The sequence below is a fragment of the Chlorocebus sabaeus genome, chromosome 7, assembly GCF_047675955.1.
Source record: "Chlorocebus sabaeus isolate Y175 chromosome 7, mChlSab1.0.hap1, whole genome shotgun sequence".
NCBI classification, from domain to species: Eukaryota; Metazoa; Chordata; class Mammalia; order Primates; family Cercopithecidae; genus Chlorocebus; species Chlorocebus sabaeus.
In genome coordinates, this window is record NC_132910.1 from 101355692 (window position 1) to 101378174 (window position 22483).

General features: G+C 34.6%; 1 protein-coding gene across 4 annotated transcripts in view; it reads right to left on the reverse strand.

The window, feature by feature from the left end:
• Window positions 1–22483, reverse strand: part of LRBA (LPS responsive beige-like anchor protein) — a 764757-nt gene that overhangs the window by 323240 nt on the left and 419034 nt on the right. For all 4 annotated transcript variants that reach the window (XM_007999974.3, XM_007999973.3, XM_007999976.3 and 1 more), the window contains 2 exons: window positions 8710–8834; window positions 382–528 (listed from right to left, as the gene is read on the reverse strand). In XM_007999974.3, the coding sequence (XP_007998165.2) occupies window positions 382–528; window positions 8710–8834 (272 nt within the window). The remainder of the gene's footprint in view (window positions 1–381; window positions 529–8709; window positions 8835–22483) is intronic.

Consider the following 22483-nt stretch of genomic DNA (forward strand, 5'->3'; position numbering starts at 1 on the left):
TCTCCCTCCAAGATTTATTTACAAAAAAACAAAAAACAAAAAAAAACCTGGCAGAATTTTACCTATAGTGCTAATTTACAGAGATTTGGTAACTCCTACGGGATGGGTGAAGCAATTTTGTTCTTTTGTTGCTGCTTTTAAACTTTTTTCTTTTTCAGTGAAAATTATTCATAAAAGAAAAAAATGAGAGTAAGAAGACTGAACAGAATAGAAAAATAAAAGAGAAACTGTAGAAGATAAGGGGGTAGTGTTTGAAATAACCAATTAATGCAATTGTGGGTATAAGCTTGGTAGTCCTAGTGGTCACAGCTGAAAAAGTAAGTAATTAGATGCTTATTGCCCCAGAGGTAGCTGAAATAGCTGCACAACCACCAAATTTACCAGCAAGATTCTCTAAATCTTTCTCATCCACGGATGACAGAGTATCATCATCGCCTTCCAGGAGGATCTCGTTTTCTGAGTTCTGATTTCCTAAAGCCTGACTCTTGATGGACTGTTTTCCTTTAGCAAGGATATCTTCATCTGTGGCTGAAATGAAAAGGAAACAAAGCTGTCCATCAGTTCTGGGAAGAGCACTTCGGCAGAGGGGTAGGGGCTTAGGTAAGGGTAGGTGGCCAAAGATGGTCAATCTTTTATACACAGAGTCAGCCTCAGTGGAGAAAGTGATTGGGATGGCACACATGCCTGATCTGACAAACTTGATCCCCCAACCTAGTCTAATGTTACCCTAAACAAGCACCCTAATCCCATTAAATCTGACCCCTGCACTGCTCACCAAACCATTTATTTACTTATAGTTAGGGCAGGAGTGGGTTCAAAAGCAGTACTTTTTTTTTGAAAATTCATTAATAGGAACAATCAAAACCCAGTTTTGGAAACAATATTTAACACCAAAAAATAAGGACTGATTCATTCCTCCAAATAATGTTACACTGACAAACATTTGGAATGGTTGAGGAGTGGCTGTGGAGGAGAATCCAGAATTAAAAAGGGTTAACTAAGCCAGTGAGGATTTAGGCCCAGATACTGAAGCCATATCAGACACTAGTAAGACTACAGCAGCTCCTCAAAGCTGCAATCCCTTCTTTATCCACCCTCCCTCCTTCCTTCCTTCACGTTACCCTCATCCACATGTTCACACATACACTCACTCCTCCGCCCTTTCGTCCCTTATACAAATATCCAGGAGCAAGGCGGTGTGGAAACTAAGTGAAAGCTCAAACACTACCTCCTCTGCATGTTTAAACTAAAGGGCTAAGGCACCCCAGGGGCAAACATAACAGAAAGTCCGGGATGAGAGGCATGTGGGCAAGGGGCCTCATGCGGCCTGAACTGGAGCAGCCTGTGGAGAGCAGCAGTACCAGACTCAGGCACTACGACAAGGCAGCAACTGCAGGCGGACGGAGGAAAAGAGAACACCACATCTAGAGAGGGAAGCAGCAGCCCTAAGGAGCACCTACACTCAACAATGGGATCCAAAAGCAGAGCAGAGACACAACTGAAAGTGGAAAACCCTGAAATTCAAAACTCGGATTCAAAACCCACATCCTTCCAGGGCACCTCCTGTTGTTTTGAGCAGCTTTCTCCTTAAGACAAGCAGGCAGGCAGATGCTAACTTTTGAATTGTGATTTGTAAAACTTCATATGTGTATCTTTTCCTAATCTTGTTTTTTTGAATAGTGTCATATAAGGAAAAGTTAAGAATCTTCACCTGACCCTCCTGGCTTCCAGCTAGATAAATCCCAGAGGTCAAGCACGTGAACTACCCAGGCTGCAGCTTTTGCTAAGAAAATCGGATGGCTAGGGTTTTTTGGGGTTTTTTTGTTTTTTTGTTTTTGTTTTTGTTTTTTTGCTCCACTGCAGCTTCTACCTAGGCATAAGGCCCAAACCCCAAAAAGAATAAAGCAGTCAATTTGCAGTAACATGACATATATACATATATATAATTTATTCTAAATAAACTGCACATGTGTTGCCTGATTTGGCAGATCAAAGGTTCTTAGGGTTTAATAAGTACATTTACAGATAAAGTTAAAGGTAAAAGCTTTTTTCTCATATTTATTGTGAATTCACCATGTATACCATTTAAATACAATACTTACAGTGCTACTTAAACATAGGAGTTTTCTATTTAATAAGAAGTCATGGGAAGGAGCTTTCTACATTTACCTTTAAATATACTCTATGGGTAAATAAAATCTTTCATACCTACAGGCTGCATTGTAAGCTACACATTTATTTACACATTGTAAGCTACACATTTATGATGATTGTAAGCTACACATTGTAAGCTACACATAATGTTTGAAAACATTACTTTAATGTATCTAATTAAAGTGGCTATATTTATTTTTTATTTAATTTTTTCAAGACAGGATCCTGCTCTGTCACCCAGGCTGGAGTGCAAAAGCACAGTAACAGCTTCCTGCAGCCTCTACCTCCTAGGCTCAAGCAATCCTCCCAGCTCAGCCTCCCAAGTGGCTGGGACCACAGGTGCTTGCCACCATGCCCAGCTAATTTTTTAATTTAACTTTTTGTAGAGATGAGGTCTTCCCATGTTGCCCAGGCTGATCTTGAACTACTGGGCTCAAGCAATCCTACCACCTCAGCCTCTCGAAGTTGCTGGGATTAGAGATGTGAGTCATCTCACCTGGCCTACTTTTTTTTAAATGCTAAAAAGAAATACACTTAAAATTAACCAATAATTTTTAGAAAAACAGAACTATGTTCAAAAATCACTTATATTTCAAGTATTTATAGTTCCTTACTCTAAAATCAGAAACACTGCCCTGAGGCTAAACAAGATCTTTTGCAATTTGCTATCAACTTTATTAAAAATATATTGGCCACTGATAAATGCAAATGAAGCATCATCTTCTAAATGTTTTTATACAGTAAATTATAATAAATTATTATTTGCCGGTTAGATTTTAGTACAGAAACAGTATACCACATTCTTTTTATTTCTTGGATTTATAATTCCTTCTTCAAAGCAGAAATATTAATAATAAGGCTAATATTACATACCATTTTGCATGAGCCAGGGAGTGTTAAAAATACTTTACATAGTTAGCTCATTTAATTCTCATAAACCTTCTGCTTATTTCTAATTTTAAGATAAGAAAGCAGGCTCAGAGAGGTTACGTAATTTGCCTAAGTTAACATGGCTTTTGACAATTAGAGTCAGGATTTAAAAACAGGCAGCACGGTGCCAGAATCTGGGCTCTGAACCACTATGCCATATTAGCTCTTAGATGTAAGAAAAAGAAAGAAAACAAAACAACCACAGTTCAAATATGAATGTGCATATAAATTTGTTTACTAATTCTTATGTTTCTCATAGTGAATTTTAAAAGGTTAAATCAGAATAATAATCAAGAACAAAAAATATTCATTTCCAAATCTAAAATTGATGAACATGCCAAACACATCAGAAACAACTAAACACCCTGCTCATTACTTCCTCTGATTATTGCCATACATGTCCTAAAGTACACCAAGCTTACGTGAAAGAAGAAGAAACCTCTTTAATCTGCAAACATTTACAAAAAAATGAGAGTCCCCAGTGGCAATATGTAATGGTTTAAAATAGCTCAAAAAATCAATTCACATTCATTTAAATGACCACGAGAAATATAATTATCCCTTCCAATTGAAATTAAAAAATTTTTAAATATGTTCTAATCATGCTGCCTATATTAAAACACAGTAAGGCAACTTCTGAATTAAAGTTTCATTAAAAATTTTACATACTATAGGTGTACTGTATGTATACACACACCCACTTTAATTTATTTATTTACTTATTTTTACAAGCTCAGATTCTGGAATTGTTCAAGCTCCACTGAAAAACCTCTTGTCATGGAAAATATGCAGCTTACTGATATTTAGAATGGTTTTCCTGTAATTAACTCCCCCTTGAGGATTTTAAGTTAGCAGCAGTAAAATTACCAACAGTACTCTAATATGCACCACATGCGCTGGTGTTCAATTCTCAGTGGTCTAATAGCTTTCTGCTAAAGAACTTTTTAAAAAAATTAGAAAAAACTTTTCCAAGCATAAAATAAAGGATTGTTATCATGTTTATATGTGCTGGGGAAAAGTATATTTTTAACTTTAATTTGCCTTATTCTCAATCAACCATTATAAACAAGTATTTTGATATCTTCTGTGAGTATATTCTACACTAGTCTAAAAGTTAATTGGATGAAGTCAGAATATACTTTCGGTTCCATTTTAAAGCTCAATTCAGATATTTCTGGCTAATAAAATTATTACTAACGTGATCGCCGTTTAAAATTTTCATATCATTATTAAGAAATGCCTTTTATTCTGGTTTAATTTCACCTTTTATTCTAGTTTAATATTTATCCTAACTTAATACTTAAACTGCAATTGTTATATAAAATTGGAGAAATCTGTCAGAAATGCTATCTTTAAAAATGATTTGATTCACTGAGGCTAAGAACAATGAAAGGCCTAAGAGAGAGAGGCTGGTCCTCAAAATGTAAAATTCAAGTTCTTCAGAGCTAACTCTGGACATGAGTTGATTTATCTATCCAATACAAAACAAGTAAGTAGAATTAAAATATAAAAAGAGCAAAAACACACACAAAACTGTTCCACCTTTGATAAAAATCCTTTTTAACATCTCCTGAGCAAGTGAACTGGAATCATCAATAGTCTATATTAAAGTAAAAGAAGTTTATACTTTACGAATTAGCCATTTTTTAAAAAGACTACTATTGGAATAACAGAGTGTCTTCGAACATACATAAAATAAAAATGGGTATCTACTTAGTGTGATGTGAAGCACACACCATAACAGTATTCTGAACAGGACACATAAAGAATATCTTATAATCAACTATTGTTCTAAACTAATTGATTCCCCTCTATAGTTTATGCGATGTCCATAGCATTCCAAGTCAAGTAAATTGGCTCCGGAAAAATTAATGAAACTACAAAGGATAATTAGGAGAATAAGCCAGGTGCATCTTGTAATAATCATGGGTTACCCAAAATTTTAGAGAGAAGCTAGTATATGTTGATCCTAAAAAGGAAGCAACAACATCTGGCATTATTGAAATTATGAGACAATGGCGTGATTTAAGATCTTTACATGATCTGTCATCCCTAGAAAACCAAATGAGTTACTTGTATCATTCCATATGCTTACAAGATACTTTTAAAATGATGTTAAATTCTCCTTATATATTTCTATTACAAAGCACATTCTCTACAAAATAAAAATGTCTTGAATTCAATAGGATTCTCTGCTACACTGTTTTAGCACCTCAATTAAAACCAATCTTTCTACCATTTAAAACACTTTTTACATGGCTTTAATTTGAATATAAAATTCCCATTATATTTAATAATAAATTTTAGAGGACAGCACAGCACACTGATGAAAATCTGGATTTCAGTCCGTTAACCCGGGCTTTTTAGTCCTTTATCTACCAAAAATCATACTGGCCCTTTCTTTCCTCAGTTTCCTTATCTGTAAAGAATAAAGTTAGACTAGATATTAGCCTTAGGTTCCTTCTACATCTAAAATGCTCTGATAATAAATAACTGCTAACCTGGGCTCTGGCATTAGGAAAATGTTATAAATCATTGCTACTAATTTCTAATAAATTTTAAAACTATAAAATGGAAGAAAATGCCCTCAAGAATAAAATGCCCAGCTTTGCTTGAGCTGCTAATTTCCATAAAGAATATTTAATCATAAGAGGAAGTATTAATTTTAATTTAAAAATATGACTCAGTTTCTGCAAAGTTAAAGAAATCTCCCATTACAACATGACTTTTATAAATAACCACTTTGGAGGGTCTCTGTTTGAAAAATTACCTAAAGCTTTTTTCCCCAAGCAAGTTAATGTGAACTTGGGAAGGGCAATTAAATTGTCAGAATTAAAAAATTTGTTTTTAACTAGAAGGTAGCCAGAAGTAGAGTCATGGGGCTGGTATTGATCGCCCAAACAGAGAACATCACTCTTCAGGTATTTACTCTGCCACCTTTACACTAGAGGCTTTCCTTCAAATCAAATCAATCTATAAAAAAGATGGCTCTTACTACTAAAATACATAACTGATCTCCAATGGCACATGTATTAGGTATCTTCCTTTGATAATAATACAGTTCGTGGTGTTCTAAGATTCTGCATTTTTAAAATGTCCTATCTCCTTAGTTAAATTATAAATAAAAGTGAGAAGTCATAAAAATATAAGACTGACATACAATGCTCATTAATATCTATTTTAAACATTTAAATTCAACATTGAAGCATGGTATTTATCCATGTTAAAGTCTGTAATTTCAAAGGCTTTTTGATCACATTAACAATTTTATTTTGCATACTTAATTCTTAATTAGTTTATTTTGGTTAGCTCCTTTAATACTCCAAAATTTTTAGACACCAAACTAAAACTGAATGTCACTATAAAATATTTAATAAACCAGTAAAAAATTAAGCTCTTTGTTTACAGAATATATTAGCATAAATTATGCTGACATCAAACAATACCATAATACAATCTGTGTGTTGAATTTATTTCTTTATTATTTAAAATAAAATAAACATGAGGTAGGATTAGAATTTGTATTTTTTTCAAAAAATGTTATATTAAATATGATATATCTCTGAAATTGTAAGACAACTGAAGAATCTCCTACACATTCAGATTTTTAAACATGTATTTCAAACCCAAGTTTTGTTTTTAATGCCTTGGAATATGACAATAATTATAAAATTACTATAACATTTTATTCAATCCTTACCTTTGCTGTTCTCTCTCAATTTAAAAATGCACAATAAAACAGATAATTAACACTGGATTAACCTTTCAATTAATATCAAGAGTAGTCAGAGTGAAATCTGCTTCTATACAAGTCAAGAGTCTTAGATAGTAAAATCACGTTAATGAATTCTTTTTTTGTCAAACATTATTGCAGATGCTTAGCATTAAAAAAGCTGACAAAACAATATGATTTTAAAAGTTCAACAATTAAAATTTATTCACTCTTAAGAATCCTGTAATTCTTCAAAATGGTTAAATGTACTATTTTTGATAAGAATATATTTTAATAAATTCTGTATTAAATCTATACCACAAATTTTAAATTAAAATATTGATATCTAAGGATAAAAGGTTAATAGTCTATGTGCAATTTTACAAAACAAATCATTCCCTTCCAGATATAAAAGGAAAATGTTTTTATGAAAACATATGGCCATGTATAGATCTCAGAACTCACAAATTACTGTAAATGATGGTTTAGAAGAGAGAAAAATAATTAAATTTCAAATTTTAAGTGGACATGGCAATAGCAAATTGCAAAATAAAAGTTCACTTTCTCAATGTAAGCATCATTAACCAAAAAAACCCAGAAACCCCCCCCAAAAAAAAAACAAAAAAAGAAAAAAAAAAACCTCTGAAATCTGTTATCACCACCTAAAAACTATATGAACTCTAAAAGCAAAAGTGGCCTAATTAATTCTACATTTTATTTCTCTTTCTCCACCTCCTGTAGTTGAAGATGTAGGGCCATGAGACTATTATTGCTTTTAGATCACTTTGTTATTGACTATTCTCTGTATGATCATTTATTTTAAAGGACTGATGTCACATTTGGTGTTATATCTGCTGACATATTGTGGACATTTTCTTCCAGAAATGGCTCTTTAAGGCTGAGTGCAAGAGGTTAAGCTGCCTGACTGAGGCCAAACCTAAGATTACAGATTTTTAATCTAAATTCGTAATATCCTTATTGAATATAAATTAACATTTATTTTGTATACTACATATTTCCATTTAACCACAAGCTGCTGCATGTTAAAAAAAAAAAAAAAAAAAACCCTGAAAAAGGAAAATTAAAAGTATTTCTGACCTTATTAAAAATCAATTTATATTTTACAAAATCAGAATAATTTTAACATGGGAAGAAGCATTTCTCCCTTAACCAATATATCTTAATTGACTTTCAAAAATCATAAAATAAGTGAAATTTTATGATAAAAATATATACTATCAAATCCAAAGGACGTTTTTACTTTTCCCAATTTACTTATCAGACTTTTACCTAAACTGAATCATAGTCATATGCATTGTAACAAAAAAGGAAAAATGTTTTGTTAAGCTCTGATAACAAAATAATACAGAATAGGAACATATGAAAATAATGTTTATTCTCTTTTTTCCATGAGCCATCTATCATAACCATCTACATATCAAGGCTCAGAAAGTATCTAGGCACTTGGACATTTATTAGTATCTTTCACTTCATGATCTTATGCTAAAATACCACGACTGGGGGAAAACCATGTATACACAACAGAACCTGGAAACTTATCTGGTTTGAAAATGCTGTCTTCCTGATATTCATGGATTTAAGGCATGCCTCCTGGATTCGTTTACTCAAAGCTGAATGTGTCGCTTAAAAGGAGACATATTTAATCTTTGTACTCTGAAACAAAGGGTCTATGTTAAAGTTTTGTAAGTGTAACATAATAAATAAATATACTTGATACCATAATTTAATAGGACTCTATAGTAACTATAAAAATTTAACTTCTCTTTCTGGTATGAATAACCATGAAATGTGGTGTTGGACCATTTTACAGTGCCTTGTAATAATGAAGTTATGCTCTTCATTACTAAGTCCTGTACCTGCTGCTATTGGCAAGGAATGGTTTATACACTGACCATGTTCCACGGCTGTTTTTAGTGTCGCTTCAGGATGTGTCGATCCTAGAGGGTTACGCACAAATCGTCGCCGGCGCCGCAAGTCATCTTCCCAGTAGTCAAGGCGCCAGAACTCACGAGGACGACTACAATGAAACAGAGAAGCCACATATGTTAGCAATTATCAAACAGCGTGGTAGCACTGAATTTCTGCATAAAGCTCTCCTTGTTTGCTCTGCCTTTTTTTCCCTCTCCTTCCACTTAATTCTCCCTCCATCTCACACTCCCCTTTCTGCAATCTTTAACTTAGGTATGTCCTTGAAAATAACAATATCACCTTCTAGTCTAAGGAACTCCTTTTCCTTTTCTTGGAAGGTGAAATGAGCACTAAATACATCATTCTGAAATGAATTGCTGACAGTGTGATCAGTTTCCCCACACTCTAGTGGCATGTGCTCTGATTTCAGCCTCATTTCAGCCTCAGCAGGGCACCTTTCTCTGTAGCTGCATTTATAAACCAGAATAGGGAAAAGGCTATTATAAATATGGTATAGCATTACCTATATTAATCAAAGTCCGTCCCCCTTCATTTTTCTTCCTAATTTGTGCCTTTTTGCACAAGGTCAGTAAATCATACCATGAATTCTTGGTCCGGAAAGTGTTAACTTTAATGAATATCTCAGTTACATGGTTATGTATGTGATAATAAAATATTACTCTGTTTAGATGTGCAGGAATTTAATTAAAATAATCTCTTAAAATATTCATTACATTTAGCCCCTGAGGCTTAGAACAACACAAGAAAATGCATTTCTTTTCCATTTACTGTTTTTAAATAAACCATTCCTGTAGAGTGAAATAGCAATCTATTTTCAAGCAAATCAGATTGGATTTCTGTTTTATGTACTCTGTTTTTATATTTAATTAAAAACTACATGCTATATGATGTGCAATAATTGCTATATCAAAAGCATACTTTTGGAAATGTATTTTTTTAAAAAAAGGTTTGCTCATTTCAAATTCTATATTTTTCCCTATTACATAGACATTTTATATGGCAATATATAAATGTCAGCTTTCTCTCTTGTTAACTAATCATGATCTAGCATGCTGGAAAAATATTTTATAATGAAAATACTGAAGGTTTTTCAGTTATAGTAAGAAAAAATCTCTGTAGAATATATTAATTCAATAAAGATATACAGCCTGAACACCTGTAAGTTTCAATAATGAAATTAAAAAATTATTCATAATCAAAACTTCTTCAGGAATGACTAATACAAAATACAATCTTACTTATATTTCATGAGCTAATAAAATTGTATCTGTCAGCTTTGACAAATTAGTAGTCTTGATCAACTGACAGTCCCAAAACACCCAAGTAAAAGTTACCTTTATTTGATGTTTTAAAGATGTTATCTTTAAAAATTCAAAATAGGTTTTTAAATAAATACTTTTATCAATTAAAAAGCATCTTGTATTAATAAAAAGCATAAATAAACAGTACATTATTTAAAGAAAATTTTTTTAAAACAGTAGAGACTGATCTCTGAAAATGCTGAAGGGATAAGAACGTCAAATATTTCCTTGGTTGATTTTGGTCAGGAGAAGGAGATATAATGTAATCAAAATATAATACAAAAAAAGTATAAGAATCACAGTTCTCAAAAAGGAAAAATTAAAAAGCTATTATTATATATTTCTTCATTATTCTGTCTAAATTTGAAATAAAACCACGATGTTATTTAAAAATAAATAAATAACCACAGAATATACACACAATCAAAAGACAACAGTTGTTTTAATTCAATTAATAAAATGAAATTCTCCTTAGGTGAGAAGGAAAAACGCAGTACACAGATGGCTATGTGTAGGGCTTTGATAGTCACGGAGCTTGGATAGGCACTTCATCATTCTGCCTACCTACATTTATCTGTGAAAATTATTATCAAATATCAGCCAGGATGCAGTCGTGAATCACTGGCTGCTCCTCGTCTTCAGGGGAATGATACAATGAGGTTCTATTCATCAGTGCGGCAATCGGCACAAGTAATTAGTTCCCTAGACTGAGATCTCCTACAAAGCCTATTTCAGTCAGCACCACAAACATATGACGATGTAAAGCTAATGAAAGCTGTTCAAATTTGTTAACCTTTTCTGCCATCAATCCTTCTAATAAGTTATGCTTCAGTATTATGCAAAGGTAGTAAATTATTAATTTGTCATTCATCCATCCTTCTACATTTTGAGTCAAATTAAATGATGTCATTCTTCTTGATAACAATTAAAATTATAAGAGATGTTAAGCTGCTATGATAAAATTATGACTAAATTAGGTAACAATAGATTCTCCTATAATGCACCATAGTGAAGTCAAATTCAATGGCTATTAAGTTTATGCACAATAACTTTTATCACACAGCAGAAAAACCAGAGGAATTATAAAATTATTCACAAATTATCAAGTAACTCAAAGATAATATCTATAAGAAAAATAACCAAAATTAGGAGGAGAAAAAAATCATATTTATTTTTATACCTTGACACTAACAAAAAATGGTTAAAATGGTGACATTTGGCTAAAACAAAAATACCAATACATCAGGGAAGTGAGAATTTGTTCACATAATAGAAATGAAAGTTAAGTTTCATTTCTGCTAACTATATATATATATGTATGCACACATACATACTGTCTTCAAATATATTCTATCAATTTTTTTCTTTTGTTTTGTTTGTTTGTTTGTTTTATGAGATGGAGTCTCACTCTATCACTCAGGCTGGAGTGCAGTGGCGCAATCTCGACTCACTGCAAGTTCCGCCTGCCGGGTTCACACCATTCTCCTGCCTCAGCCTTCCGAGTAGCTAGGACTACAGGTGCCTGCCATCACGCCCAGCTAATTTTTTGTGTTTTTAGTAGAGACAGAGTTTCACCGTGTTAGCCAGGATGGTGTCAATCTCCTGACCTCATGATCCACCCACCTCAGCCTACCAAAGTGTTAGGATTACAGGCATGAGGCACCGTAGCCGGCCTATTCTATCAATCATTTTTTAAAATACTTAAAAAAGGTCCAAATAGAATAAAAGACTCTATAATACCTCAGCATGTTACTATTTACAATCTCCTGAAGCTATGTCACTTAAGGACTACTTTTTCCAACACAATCCAGTTACAACACAACTAAAAACAATCTGAAGACAAAGCAAATATCACTTAGTTCAGATCACAGATCTAGAAAGAATTATAAAAATGATTTCAAAACACCAACAATTTCAATATATTTTTTGAGAGTCTCTTCATATAAAGCACTGCTCCAGGTGATACAGGATACAAAGTTCTCATGTAATGTACTTATAATCAAACAGTTAGCTATTAGTCTCATTTGAGAAAATAGCATTTATCAACCAATTTCAGATCGTGAAGGTAATACATGTTTTTGGAGAAAGGGCCACACACCCGCTTATTTGAGATGAGGTTCATTACTAGCATGTTTAAAGTCATTTACATGGTAACAAATCTGGGTCTAAAGTACAATGTTTTGTTTCCCTAAGTCTGCTCCCTCCAACAACATATACTCTCAGTATAACGCTCTACCACATACACAACAAAATGAGGCAGACTTTGTCATTTTTTTTTTAATTTTTATTTATTTTTTATTATTATACTTTGAGCTCTAGGGTACATGTGCATAACGTGCAGGTTTGTTACATATGTATACTTGTGCCATGTTGGTGTGCTGCACCCATCAACTCATCAGCACCCATCAACTCGTCATTTACATCAGGTATAACTCCCAGTGCAATCCCTGCCCCCCTCCCCCCTCCCCATGATAGGCCCCGGTGTGTGATGTTCCCCTTCCCGAGTCCAGGTGATCTCATTGTTCAGTTCCCACCTATGAGTGAGAACATGCGGTGTTTGGTTTTCTGTTCTTGTGATAGTTTGCTAAGAATGATGTCATTTTTAAAACAGTATTATAAACGAGAATGTGTAGGTTTTGGTCTTCAACTTACTTTCTTCACTCTCATTTAAGAAATACTGTTCCCTACCCCGTCCCTTCCTCAAAAGCCTCATCTAGGGGAAAGAGGATACAAAATTGGGAAATTTATTGATAACATAGTAATCCAACCCTCTTCCCAAAAGGTTATAAAGTAATTAAAAGATTATACATTTTTGTAGTTATCACCATGGTATGACCAGCAAGATTTAAAAGACTTCATGTATTCAGAAACAGATTGTTGACCAAATATAAGCATGGATAAGATGAGAAATCACTTATTCTGGGAACTTATAAGTACATATCTAGATCACAGTATATACCTATACCTTTATATACCTGTATCTATCCCCAAAAGTTATATTAATACTACACAATGCCCTTTCACAAACTTCACTCATATCCATTTCCACTAAGATCCTCAAAATATTCAAAGTAAAGAGGTTAGCCTAATTTTAGATCTGGAAATATTATTTCCTTCAGAAGACATAAGACCTTCTCTACAAAGATGCCCTACTTAGGGCTCCTCTTAGGACACAATCTCCAGGTACTAAAGTCTTTGACTGGTAGAACATAAGTCTTTAAAAAGTTATGGATGGCACTGAAGTTAAATGCTATAATCTTTCTAATTTTCTTTTAATTTAGTTTTTTCGTTCTTTGGTCTAATTTCAGAGACTGAAGTTAAAATTACCAGGTAAGTCTATTGGACTTTTCTAAGTATACGTCATCTAATTATGTTTCTCCTTTTTAAAAAACTTTCATGTTATGTGTTTGTATACACATACCTTTAATACATCACTATAATCTACATAAAATAATATAAAGCAATGTCACAGGTTGTTTTTTTGTTTTTGTTTTTTTGAGATGGTAGAGTCTCTGTCACCCAGGCTGGAATGCAGTGGCCCAATCAGGGAACAGAACAAAGCTCACTGCAGCCTCTAACTCCTGGGCTCAAAAGAGCCTCCTGCCTCATCCTTCCCAGTAACTGAGACTACAGATGCACACCACCATATCTGGCTATTTCTTTTTAATTTTCTTAGAGATGGGATCTTGCTATATTGCCCAGGCTGGGTTCGAACTCTTGGCCTCAAATGATCCTCCTCCTTGAGCCACCTGAGTATACGGGATTACAGGTACAAGCCACTGAGCTTGGCTGGCAATGCCATTTTAATACATAGAATATATGTTTTATGTTCTACAAGAACAGAATTTGATAGATTATTAAATTTTTAGAAAGAACTATAACTCAAACATCAATAGATAGGCTATTTTTTCTATTTCCTAGGCCCATTATGGTTACTGATTTGATCAGGTAGAACAAATGAATAAGAATTAAACAAATAAGAATCATCTGGGAGAGGTAGAAGTATTAAAACAAAATCAACCACTAAGGTATGATTCATATTTTTCCTCTAATAGTTAAATGATACAACTATACAAATCTGATTATTATTTTTCTCATGTTAATTGTAAGAATTTTAGGCTGGGCAGTGTGGCTAATGCCTGTAATCCTAGAACTCAGGGAGGCTAAGGAAGGAAAATTGCTTGAGGCCAGGAGTTCAAGACCAGCCTGGGCAACACAGGAAGACCCTGGCTCAAAAAAAAAAAAAAAAAAAAAAAATTAGACAGGTATGGTGGTGCATGCCTGTAGTTCTAGCTTCTTGGGAGGCTAAGGTGGGAAGATTTCTTGAGCCCAGAAGTTGGAGGTTGCTGTGAGCTTTGATGATGACACTGAACTCCAGCCTGGCTGACAGAGGGAGAGCCTATCTCCAAAAAAAAAGTAACTGTAAAGTTTAGATCTTTTGAAACCCAGTTAGCCAGTTAACATGGTATGAATGGCCAAACATTCTAATAAAATACCAATATATTTTCTAATAACAATTATTTATTATTTACCTGAGCCAGCTGTGGGAATACAAGGATTATTACAATGTTGTCCCCGATCTCACGGAAAAGGCAGATGCAAAAACAAATAATAAGAATTCAGAAAAGTATGTGTAACAGAACAGAGCTCTATAACATGGCTATTAAGGTGCACAACTCCAGGGGGCACTTTTCACATCAAAATTTTTGTAAATAACATGCCCTGGAGTTATGTAACGCTCATTGTACATTACTAAATGCCACAGCCCAAGTGCTAGGAGAACACTCACTTTACCCACATATTCCCCAGCTCCCCTGCCCCACAGTTCAATGCTCAGGCTCCTTTCTTTCTCTGGAATCCCAAAGTTAAATCTAAACTTGGGAACAGGAAACAGAACAAAGCCCTTCAGACACTATCAGTGGCAGTCTCAGAGTCAGTATTTCCCTGACGTAGGAAAAAGTGGTCATACTAGGAAGAGGCTTGGTTGTCAAAACACAAGCAAAATTCAATAAAAAGACTAAAATAATTAAGTACATAAGAGAAATATTAACATTTATTTAACTAAAGCCATTACGTTTGCGTTGCTATATAAAAGTTGTTAACTTTCTGGACATTGCTGTATTAAAGCACAGTAGTTTCCAGAACAATGTTAATTATTGAAATCAGTGGTAGCTATGTAAGTATCCCAATTATTCTACAACCTAAATGAACTGGCACCTATTAACTAATTAGTCAAATGTATGCATGTCTATCATCTCACTGGTTTTAGTGTCATTTTAATGTAACTTAAATATAAGTCAATAAAAGTATATGAGTTTTAAACAGAAAACCTGTCAAAACACAATCATATTAGAAGATTTTCCCATTTTCAATCTGGCCCACTTTCCTTTGAAAATACTTGATAAATCTGGATAACCTCAACAGAAGTCAGTAATAAATTCTTCTAGCTAAAGTTCCAAATCTTAGAAAATTTTAGCACTTCATATTTTGTTCTTAAATTTTCACACTGCCTGTTTTTTTAAACTCCTATATCTGACTAGCTTCTAGTTCCATATTTTTAGATTAAAAATGCCTGGTAGATATTAGTTACAACTTAAATAAATGGTAACCCCTAAAAAGCAGTAAACATTTTCAGTGCACTGTCAGCTTGAAGATAAAAGCACTTAAGTTCTAGAAAGGTTTCACATTCTGTATAAATCTTGGTGAAATAATGTTCAGGTACTATAGGGTCTCATACAATATAAGAGAATGCTTTATCTCACAAACTGAAATCTATGGTGCCTTCATGAAGATAAAAAGAAAATTAACTAAAACCTCTGTTTACAAAGTACCAATTATAAATCAAGTGCAGTTGATCTATGCATTATGCTGTCTTAATGAAATGGACAAACAAAAACAAAAACAAACCCTTCAATTGTGTGGATTCTAGCAGAGAAGACATATACTAAAGCAGAATTCTTTCTTTACTGAGGCCGGACATGAAGATTTTATGTTACATTGAGACGCTGGAGTATCTATATTTTATTTAATTACGTAAAGTCAAATTTTACATAGTTAGGAATTTCTGCATGTCGCTATTCAATGTACGTCTGTATTTTTTTTTAAAGCCATCTAGATACCCATCTTCAATTAATTATTAGTTTGGGTATTTTACAAAAATATAATTTTGCAACCAAGTTAATTATTTAAGAAATGATCCCGAGCTTTTCCTGTCTGTTGTTAGCCTGTTGACCATTTCTTTCTTCACTTAGAATTTTTACCAGGGATTGAGTAAAGTTATGAGACTATCAAAATCTGGTGTTATACTACCAGTTAAAGCTCTAACAAAAGAACCAGAAGCCTTAAAGCTCACCTCAGTCTCACTATTTAGACAAATCTATTATACTGTCCCCAAATACTTAATGTAAAAAAATTCACCAAACACTTGTTGAGTGCCACAATTTATACCAAATTGTGGTACACACAAATGAATGATGCTGGGCTAAGCCCACATAGGACAATGGGGACAAGGAAATTATGCAATATAAAAAATAACAAGTTAAAATAGACTATATTACTTTAGGTTACTCTGTGCTACACACTGTTCTCTGTTATATACAGTATCGCCAAGCCTCAACACCCCTGCCATGATTAAATACTGCTATTCTCATTTTAAAGGTGACGAAAGTAAGTTTTACCCATTGGTAGTAAATAATAAAGTCTATTGATGTCTAAGCCAATGAGCTTTTCACTACATAGCATTTCCTCTTGAACATCTTATTCATTACTGTTATAGCTATGATGAAAGTACTAATTAACCCTGCCTGAGAGGACTGAGGATTTCATTAAGATTTAAATGAGGATCTATTTTGTACGTTCCATGAAGACAAGGGTTTATGCGTAATTCACTGACCAAGCACAGTAACTGTTACAAAACAGTCACTTAATAAATAATTGATCAAAGAGTAAACCGATGACTTTTAAACAGAAACTTAAATGATAAACAAGAGTCTGCTGAACAAAATGGAAAAGGCACTACAAGCCAAGAAACAGCATGGATAAAGGCATGGAAACATAAAAGGGCACTGTAATTTAAGGAAGTTTTGGTAAGAAATCACAGCTAGACAGTCTCAGGATGGCAAAAGCCAAGGTGAAAAACAGGTTTAAAACCAGATTTCAAAAGGCCTTGTATAGTTAACTAAAGTAACTACCTTTACATCCTAGTCTACAGAGACAGCATCAGGCTTTCACAACAGAGGTTTAATACGATCAGGCTTATATGCACATGGCGGCAACATACAGAATGTCTGCATTAAGGCAGTTAGGACGGACCCTAGAAGTGAAAGCTTGAAAGACATATCTGACGTAGAATAGATAAAACTTCACACGATATTCAAATATGGAAGATGAGGAAAAAGATAATGAGAATGAAATCAAGGGTTGTAACAAGATGGAAGTTAGAGGATAAAGATGTTATTTAATTAAAATAAAATACGTGTTAAACAGGCCTGACTGGGAAAAATAATCACATCCTAGATGCCTAATAACATCCAGGCAGGTATTTCTAATAGGTAAGTAATATAACACTGGAACTTGAAAGACAAGAGGCCTGTGCTAGAGATTTAAAATAGGGAGATTGACCAGGCATGGTGGCTCGTGCCTGTAATCTTAGCACTTTGGGAGGCTGAGACAGGTGGATCACTTGAGCCCTAGAGTTCAAGACCAGCCTGGCCAACATGGCAAAACCCTTTCTCTACAAAAGATACAAAAATTAGGCAGACACAGTGGCTCACGCCTGTAATCCCAGCACTTTGGGAGGTTGAGGCAGGTGGATCATGAGGTCAGGAGTTTGAGAGCAGCCTGGCCAACATGGCGAAACCCCATCTCTACTAAAAATACAAAAATTAGCCAGGCATGGTGGCATGTGCCTGTAGTCTCAGCTACTTGGGAGGCTGAGGCAGGAGAATTGCTTGAACCTGGGAGGCAGAGGTCACAGTGAGCTAAGATCGCACCACTGCACTCCAGCCTGGGTGACAGAGAAAGACTCCGTATCAGGAAGAGAAAAAAAAAACAAGATACAAAAATTAGCCAGGTGTGGTGGTGCATGCCTGTAGTCCCAGCTACTTGGGAAGCAGAGGTGGGAGCATCACCCGAGTCCAAGAGGTTGAGGTTGCAGTGAGCCGAAATTGTGCCACTGCACTCCAGCACAGGTGACAGAGTGAGATCCTGTCTCAAAAAATATACAAGAAAATAGGAAGATTGATTAACCTTAGGAGTCAGCAGATTTAGTATTCATTTAACAAAAATGTACTGAGTGTTTATTTTAAGCCCAGGTATTGTACTAGACACAGAGAAGAGTCTATTGAAAGGACAGGAGAAAGATAGGGATGAATATTGCAGAAGAGAAAAGGATCAGTAAAAGAAACAGAGAAGTAAGTAACAGTGCCTTACAATCAGTAAGATAATGGGCGAACCAAAATAGAACAGTGCCAAAGACAAATGAGCAAAGATGTTTCAAAGCAGTGAGTGGGTACCATTATTTAATTCTGCTTAAATATGCCCAAAAGGATGAAAAATGAAGAGAAGCCTTTGTTCATGTTTTGTGTTTTTAACAACTTTATGACATATAATGTATATACCATAATGCTCACCTGTTTAAAATGTACAATTCAATGGGTTTTAGTATATTTACGGAGTTGTACAATCATCACCATAATCTAATTTGAAAACATTTTTTATCACCCCAAAATGAAACCCCATACCCATTACCAGTCATTCCACATTTTCCCTTCCTCCCAGCTCCTGGCAATGATTAGCCTACTTTCTTTCTCTACATATTTACCTATTCTGGACATTTTATATAAATGAAATCCATACAATATGTAGAATTGTGTGACTGACTTCTTTCGCTCAGCATAATGTTTTTGAGGTTTATCTATGTTGTAGCATTTATTAGTAGTTCATTCTTTTTATTGCTGAATCATATTTCATTGTGTTGATATGCTGCATTTTGATTATCCATTCAAGTATTGACGAAAACTTGAGTTGTTTCCATTTTGTGGGGATCTTTGGGTTTTACAATAAGAAAACGGAAGTACTTGGTTAACTATCTAGCATTTCACTTCTCTCCTCTTTCCTAATAATTGAATTACAATTTTGTTCAGATATCTATCACTTTTTAAATGTTTCTCTGACTTATGGAAAGCTGACCAAATTATGATAAATCCTGTCATTCTCAGCAGTTATTGGGTCAGGAATCCAGTTTTGAGAGGCTCACTGCATAAATTCTGCCTAGCAACCATTTTTCACCAATATGAAATGGAAACCTTCTATTCAGTGGTTGAGACAAGAGTTCTTTCTTTTTCCTGATGGTCTGAAGCAATGAAACGTGTAGACCCAGTTGCTGGCAGTCATAACGCATTCATGAGAGAAGCCAGATTGAAAAGAGTTTACACATCCAGGGACAGAGAACAGAAAGAGTTGCAGGAATATGGAGCTAGAAGTCTGCCCCAAAGCCTATACATACCTGTACTTCTACTTATATGAGATATTATCCTTCTTCATAATCTAGTTAAGTGAAGAAGTTCACGTGGTGCAAGGTTTCTTATTACTCACCTTTGAAATCGTCTAACAGAAACATGGATTACTGGTGATGCTGTGAGCAATTTGATTACACTGGTTGGAAGGAAAAGCAGACAGTAGCACACTCATGCTTTGGTGGCAACAGTTAATATTGATTTCCTCTTCAAAAATTTTGACCATGAAAGGAATTAGAGAGCTAGGATGGTAGTTTAAAGAAGGTAAAGAACAGACTTAAGCATGTTTGCAGATGGAAAAGATGAAGTCCAAAGAATTCAAAGAAACTGAAGATGGCATTGGGGGTAGGAGGTGGGTAGCAGAAGCAGGGTTTGAGAGAGACAGAAGTATGATTCCATAAAAAGATAACATGATGAACTTGGAAGTAACCAAGGTCATCTCTTTCTCTGTGGCAAAAATCCAAGGATGTAAGACTCTGGACTTTAATAAATTCAGGGCTGAAGAGAAAAAAAACTAAAGGCCAGATTTTGACCTGATTATTTCTATTTTTTCTACTAAGTAGCATATTTTTGACTTAAGAAAAGAATAGAGGGAGTAAAATTAGAAGAGGTGCCTTGGAGAATACAAAAGAAAGCTGACAAAGGAAAAGTTTAAGGATAATTAAATAGCTTATGAAGGTCCAGCTGAGTTTGGAAACCACTGAGGTAATGTAGCATCAATCTGCAGAATTGTGTGATTTTCCTATACCCCAACTCTGACCATACTTAGTAACCTGGGAGAAAGAGTAAAAACAGCAGCTGAGGCCAGGCATGGTGGCTCACACCTATAATATTACCCAGCACTTTGAGAGGCCGAGGCGGGTGGATCATGAGGTCAGGAGTTCGAGACCATCCTGGCCAACATGGCAAAACCCGGTCTCTACTAAAGATACAAAAACTTATCTGGGCATGGTGGTGTGTGCCTGTAATCTCAGCTACTTGGGAGGCTGAGGCAGGAGAATCACTTGAACCCGGGAGGCAGAGGTTGCAGTGAGCTGAGATCGCACTATTGCACTCCAGTCTGGGTGACAGGGTGAGACTCCATCACAAAAAAAAAAAAAAAGGCAGCTGCCCTGACTCATTCAAGATTTAGGACTGATTTGGTTGGCAGACCAAAACAAGGGAAGTTAAGGAAAATGAGTAGGCTAGTAAGAATCCGTGGGATGACTATGATCTTTCTGGACTTCAATAAAATAAATAACATAGGCTTTATAGACATTGACTCATTGGGAAATCAAATTTATCCTGCATCCCAAGCTACTTATATTGATGATAACTAATCAATATAACTGGCTTATGATGCAGTGTAAATTTGATTTTCCAATGAAACAATCAGTAATTCTGTTTAATCAATATATCCAGTCCCCTTATTTACTGCTATTATGTTTTCAACTTGTACTAAAACACACCTAGAATAAAAGAATGGAGGATTATACTGTACTTGAAGACTTTCTTCAGTCTTCAAAAGTGATAGGATCACTAGCCAGGAGATGAGGATAGGGAGGAGAAAGTTGTTGTAAACAATCATGGGACTGAACGATCTATACGCAGAGACCATCTGAAGGCTTAGGGAAACAGGACCTCACACTTTTAAGAAGTATATTACATTACGCTCCTGGAAAGAGGATGGGAACTAAAATTTACTGACTGCCAATAATGTATTAGGCATACTATTACGTATTTTACACGTGATCTCATTTAATTCTCAAAACAACCATATAAATTAGAGATACAACACCTATTTAACAGTTGAAGAATTGAGGCCCAGAAGGTGAGTGATTCAGTTACTAAGAAATAGCGTTAGACCCTCCCATCTAGAACTATCCATTACCAAAATTTTTCCAGGCTACTTTGGCTAAGACATTCATATTAGGTTCATTAATATACTTCTTATGACAGTTCATTATATTGGTATGAGTTTAAATATCTCTTTCATAAAGTGACGATTTAACTATAACCAAAACATTTTTATAAATTATATGAAAACCTATCAACACACATTTCAATAAAGAATAACTAGAAAATTCATAATTTTTCCAGCATTAGCAACACCCAAAATTCAAATAGCAAGGCTATTAGACTAAGGGTAAGGAGTTACAAGGCTCTATCACTTTTCAATGGATAAGTATAACTAAGTACTGTGTAGTGCCAGGTCAGCATTTGTAAGTAAGCAGCCTGGAAGATATTAATATTAGAAATATTGTTAGTAACCCCATCACTTGCCCCAAATTTGGAAGAACTACATAAGCATCTACATGAAACAATCTCATATCCAAGAACCACTGCTTTGGCATACAGAACCTTTATTTCTACGTGCTCTCTATCTCTCTTTCTCTCTCTCTAAGACAAGGCCTCACTCTGTTGCCCAGGCTGGGGTGCAGTGGCACAGTCATGGTTCACTGCAACTTCAACATCGCAGGCTCAGGTGATCCTCCCACCTCAGTCTCCTGAGTAGCTGGGACTACAGGCACATGCCACCATGTCAGGGGAATTTTTGCATTTTTTGTAGAGATGGGGTTTCACCCTGTTGCCCAGGCTGTATTTCTCTCGAAGTCAAGTCCTATATCACGTTTGTTGTTGTTTTTCTTAAGATACTTTGAAAGTAATAGGAAGACAAGAAAAGAGCAAAAAAAAAAAAAAAAAAAAAAAAAATAACCCTCCATAGTATAACATTTTGATCTTTAAATAAATAATTTTAAAAAGTTTACATGAAAAAAAACCCAGCATAATCCATCACTTCCTCTCTTTAAACCAAAACTCTCGGGAAAATACTGAGAGTAAATAACTGATTTTAACTAACATAAAGGAAAAAAAACATATATATATACTGTGCTTTGCAACCTGGATAAATTAAAGCATTAGCAAAAGGTATGTGCTCTTTA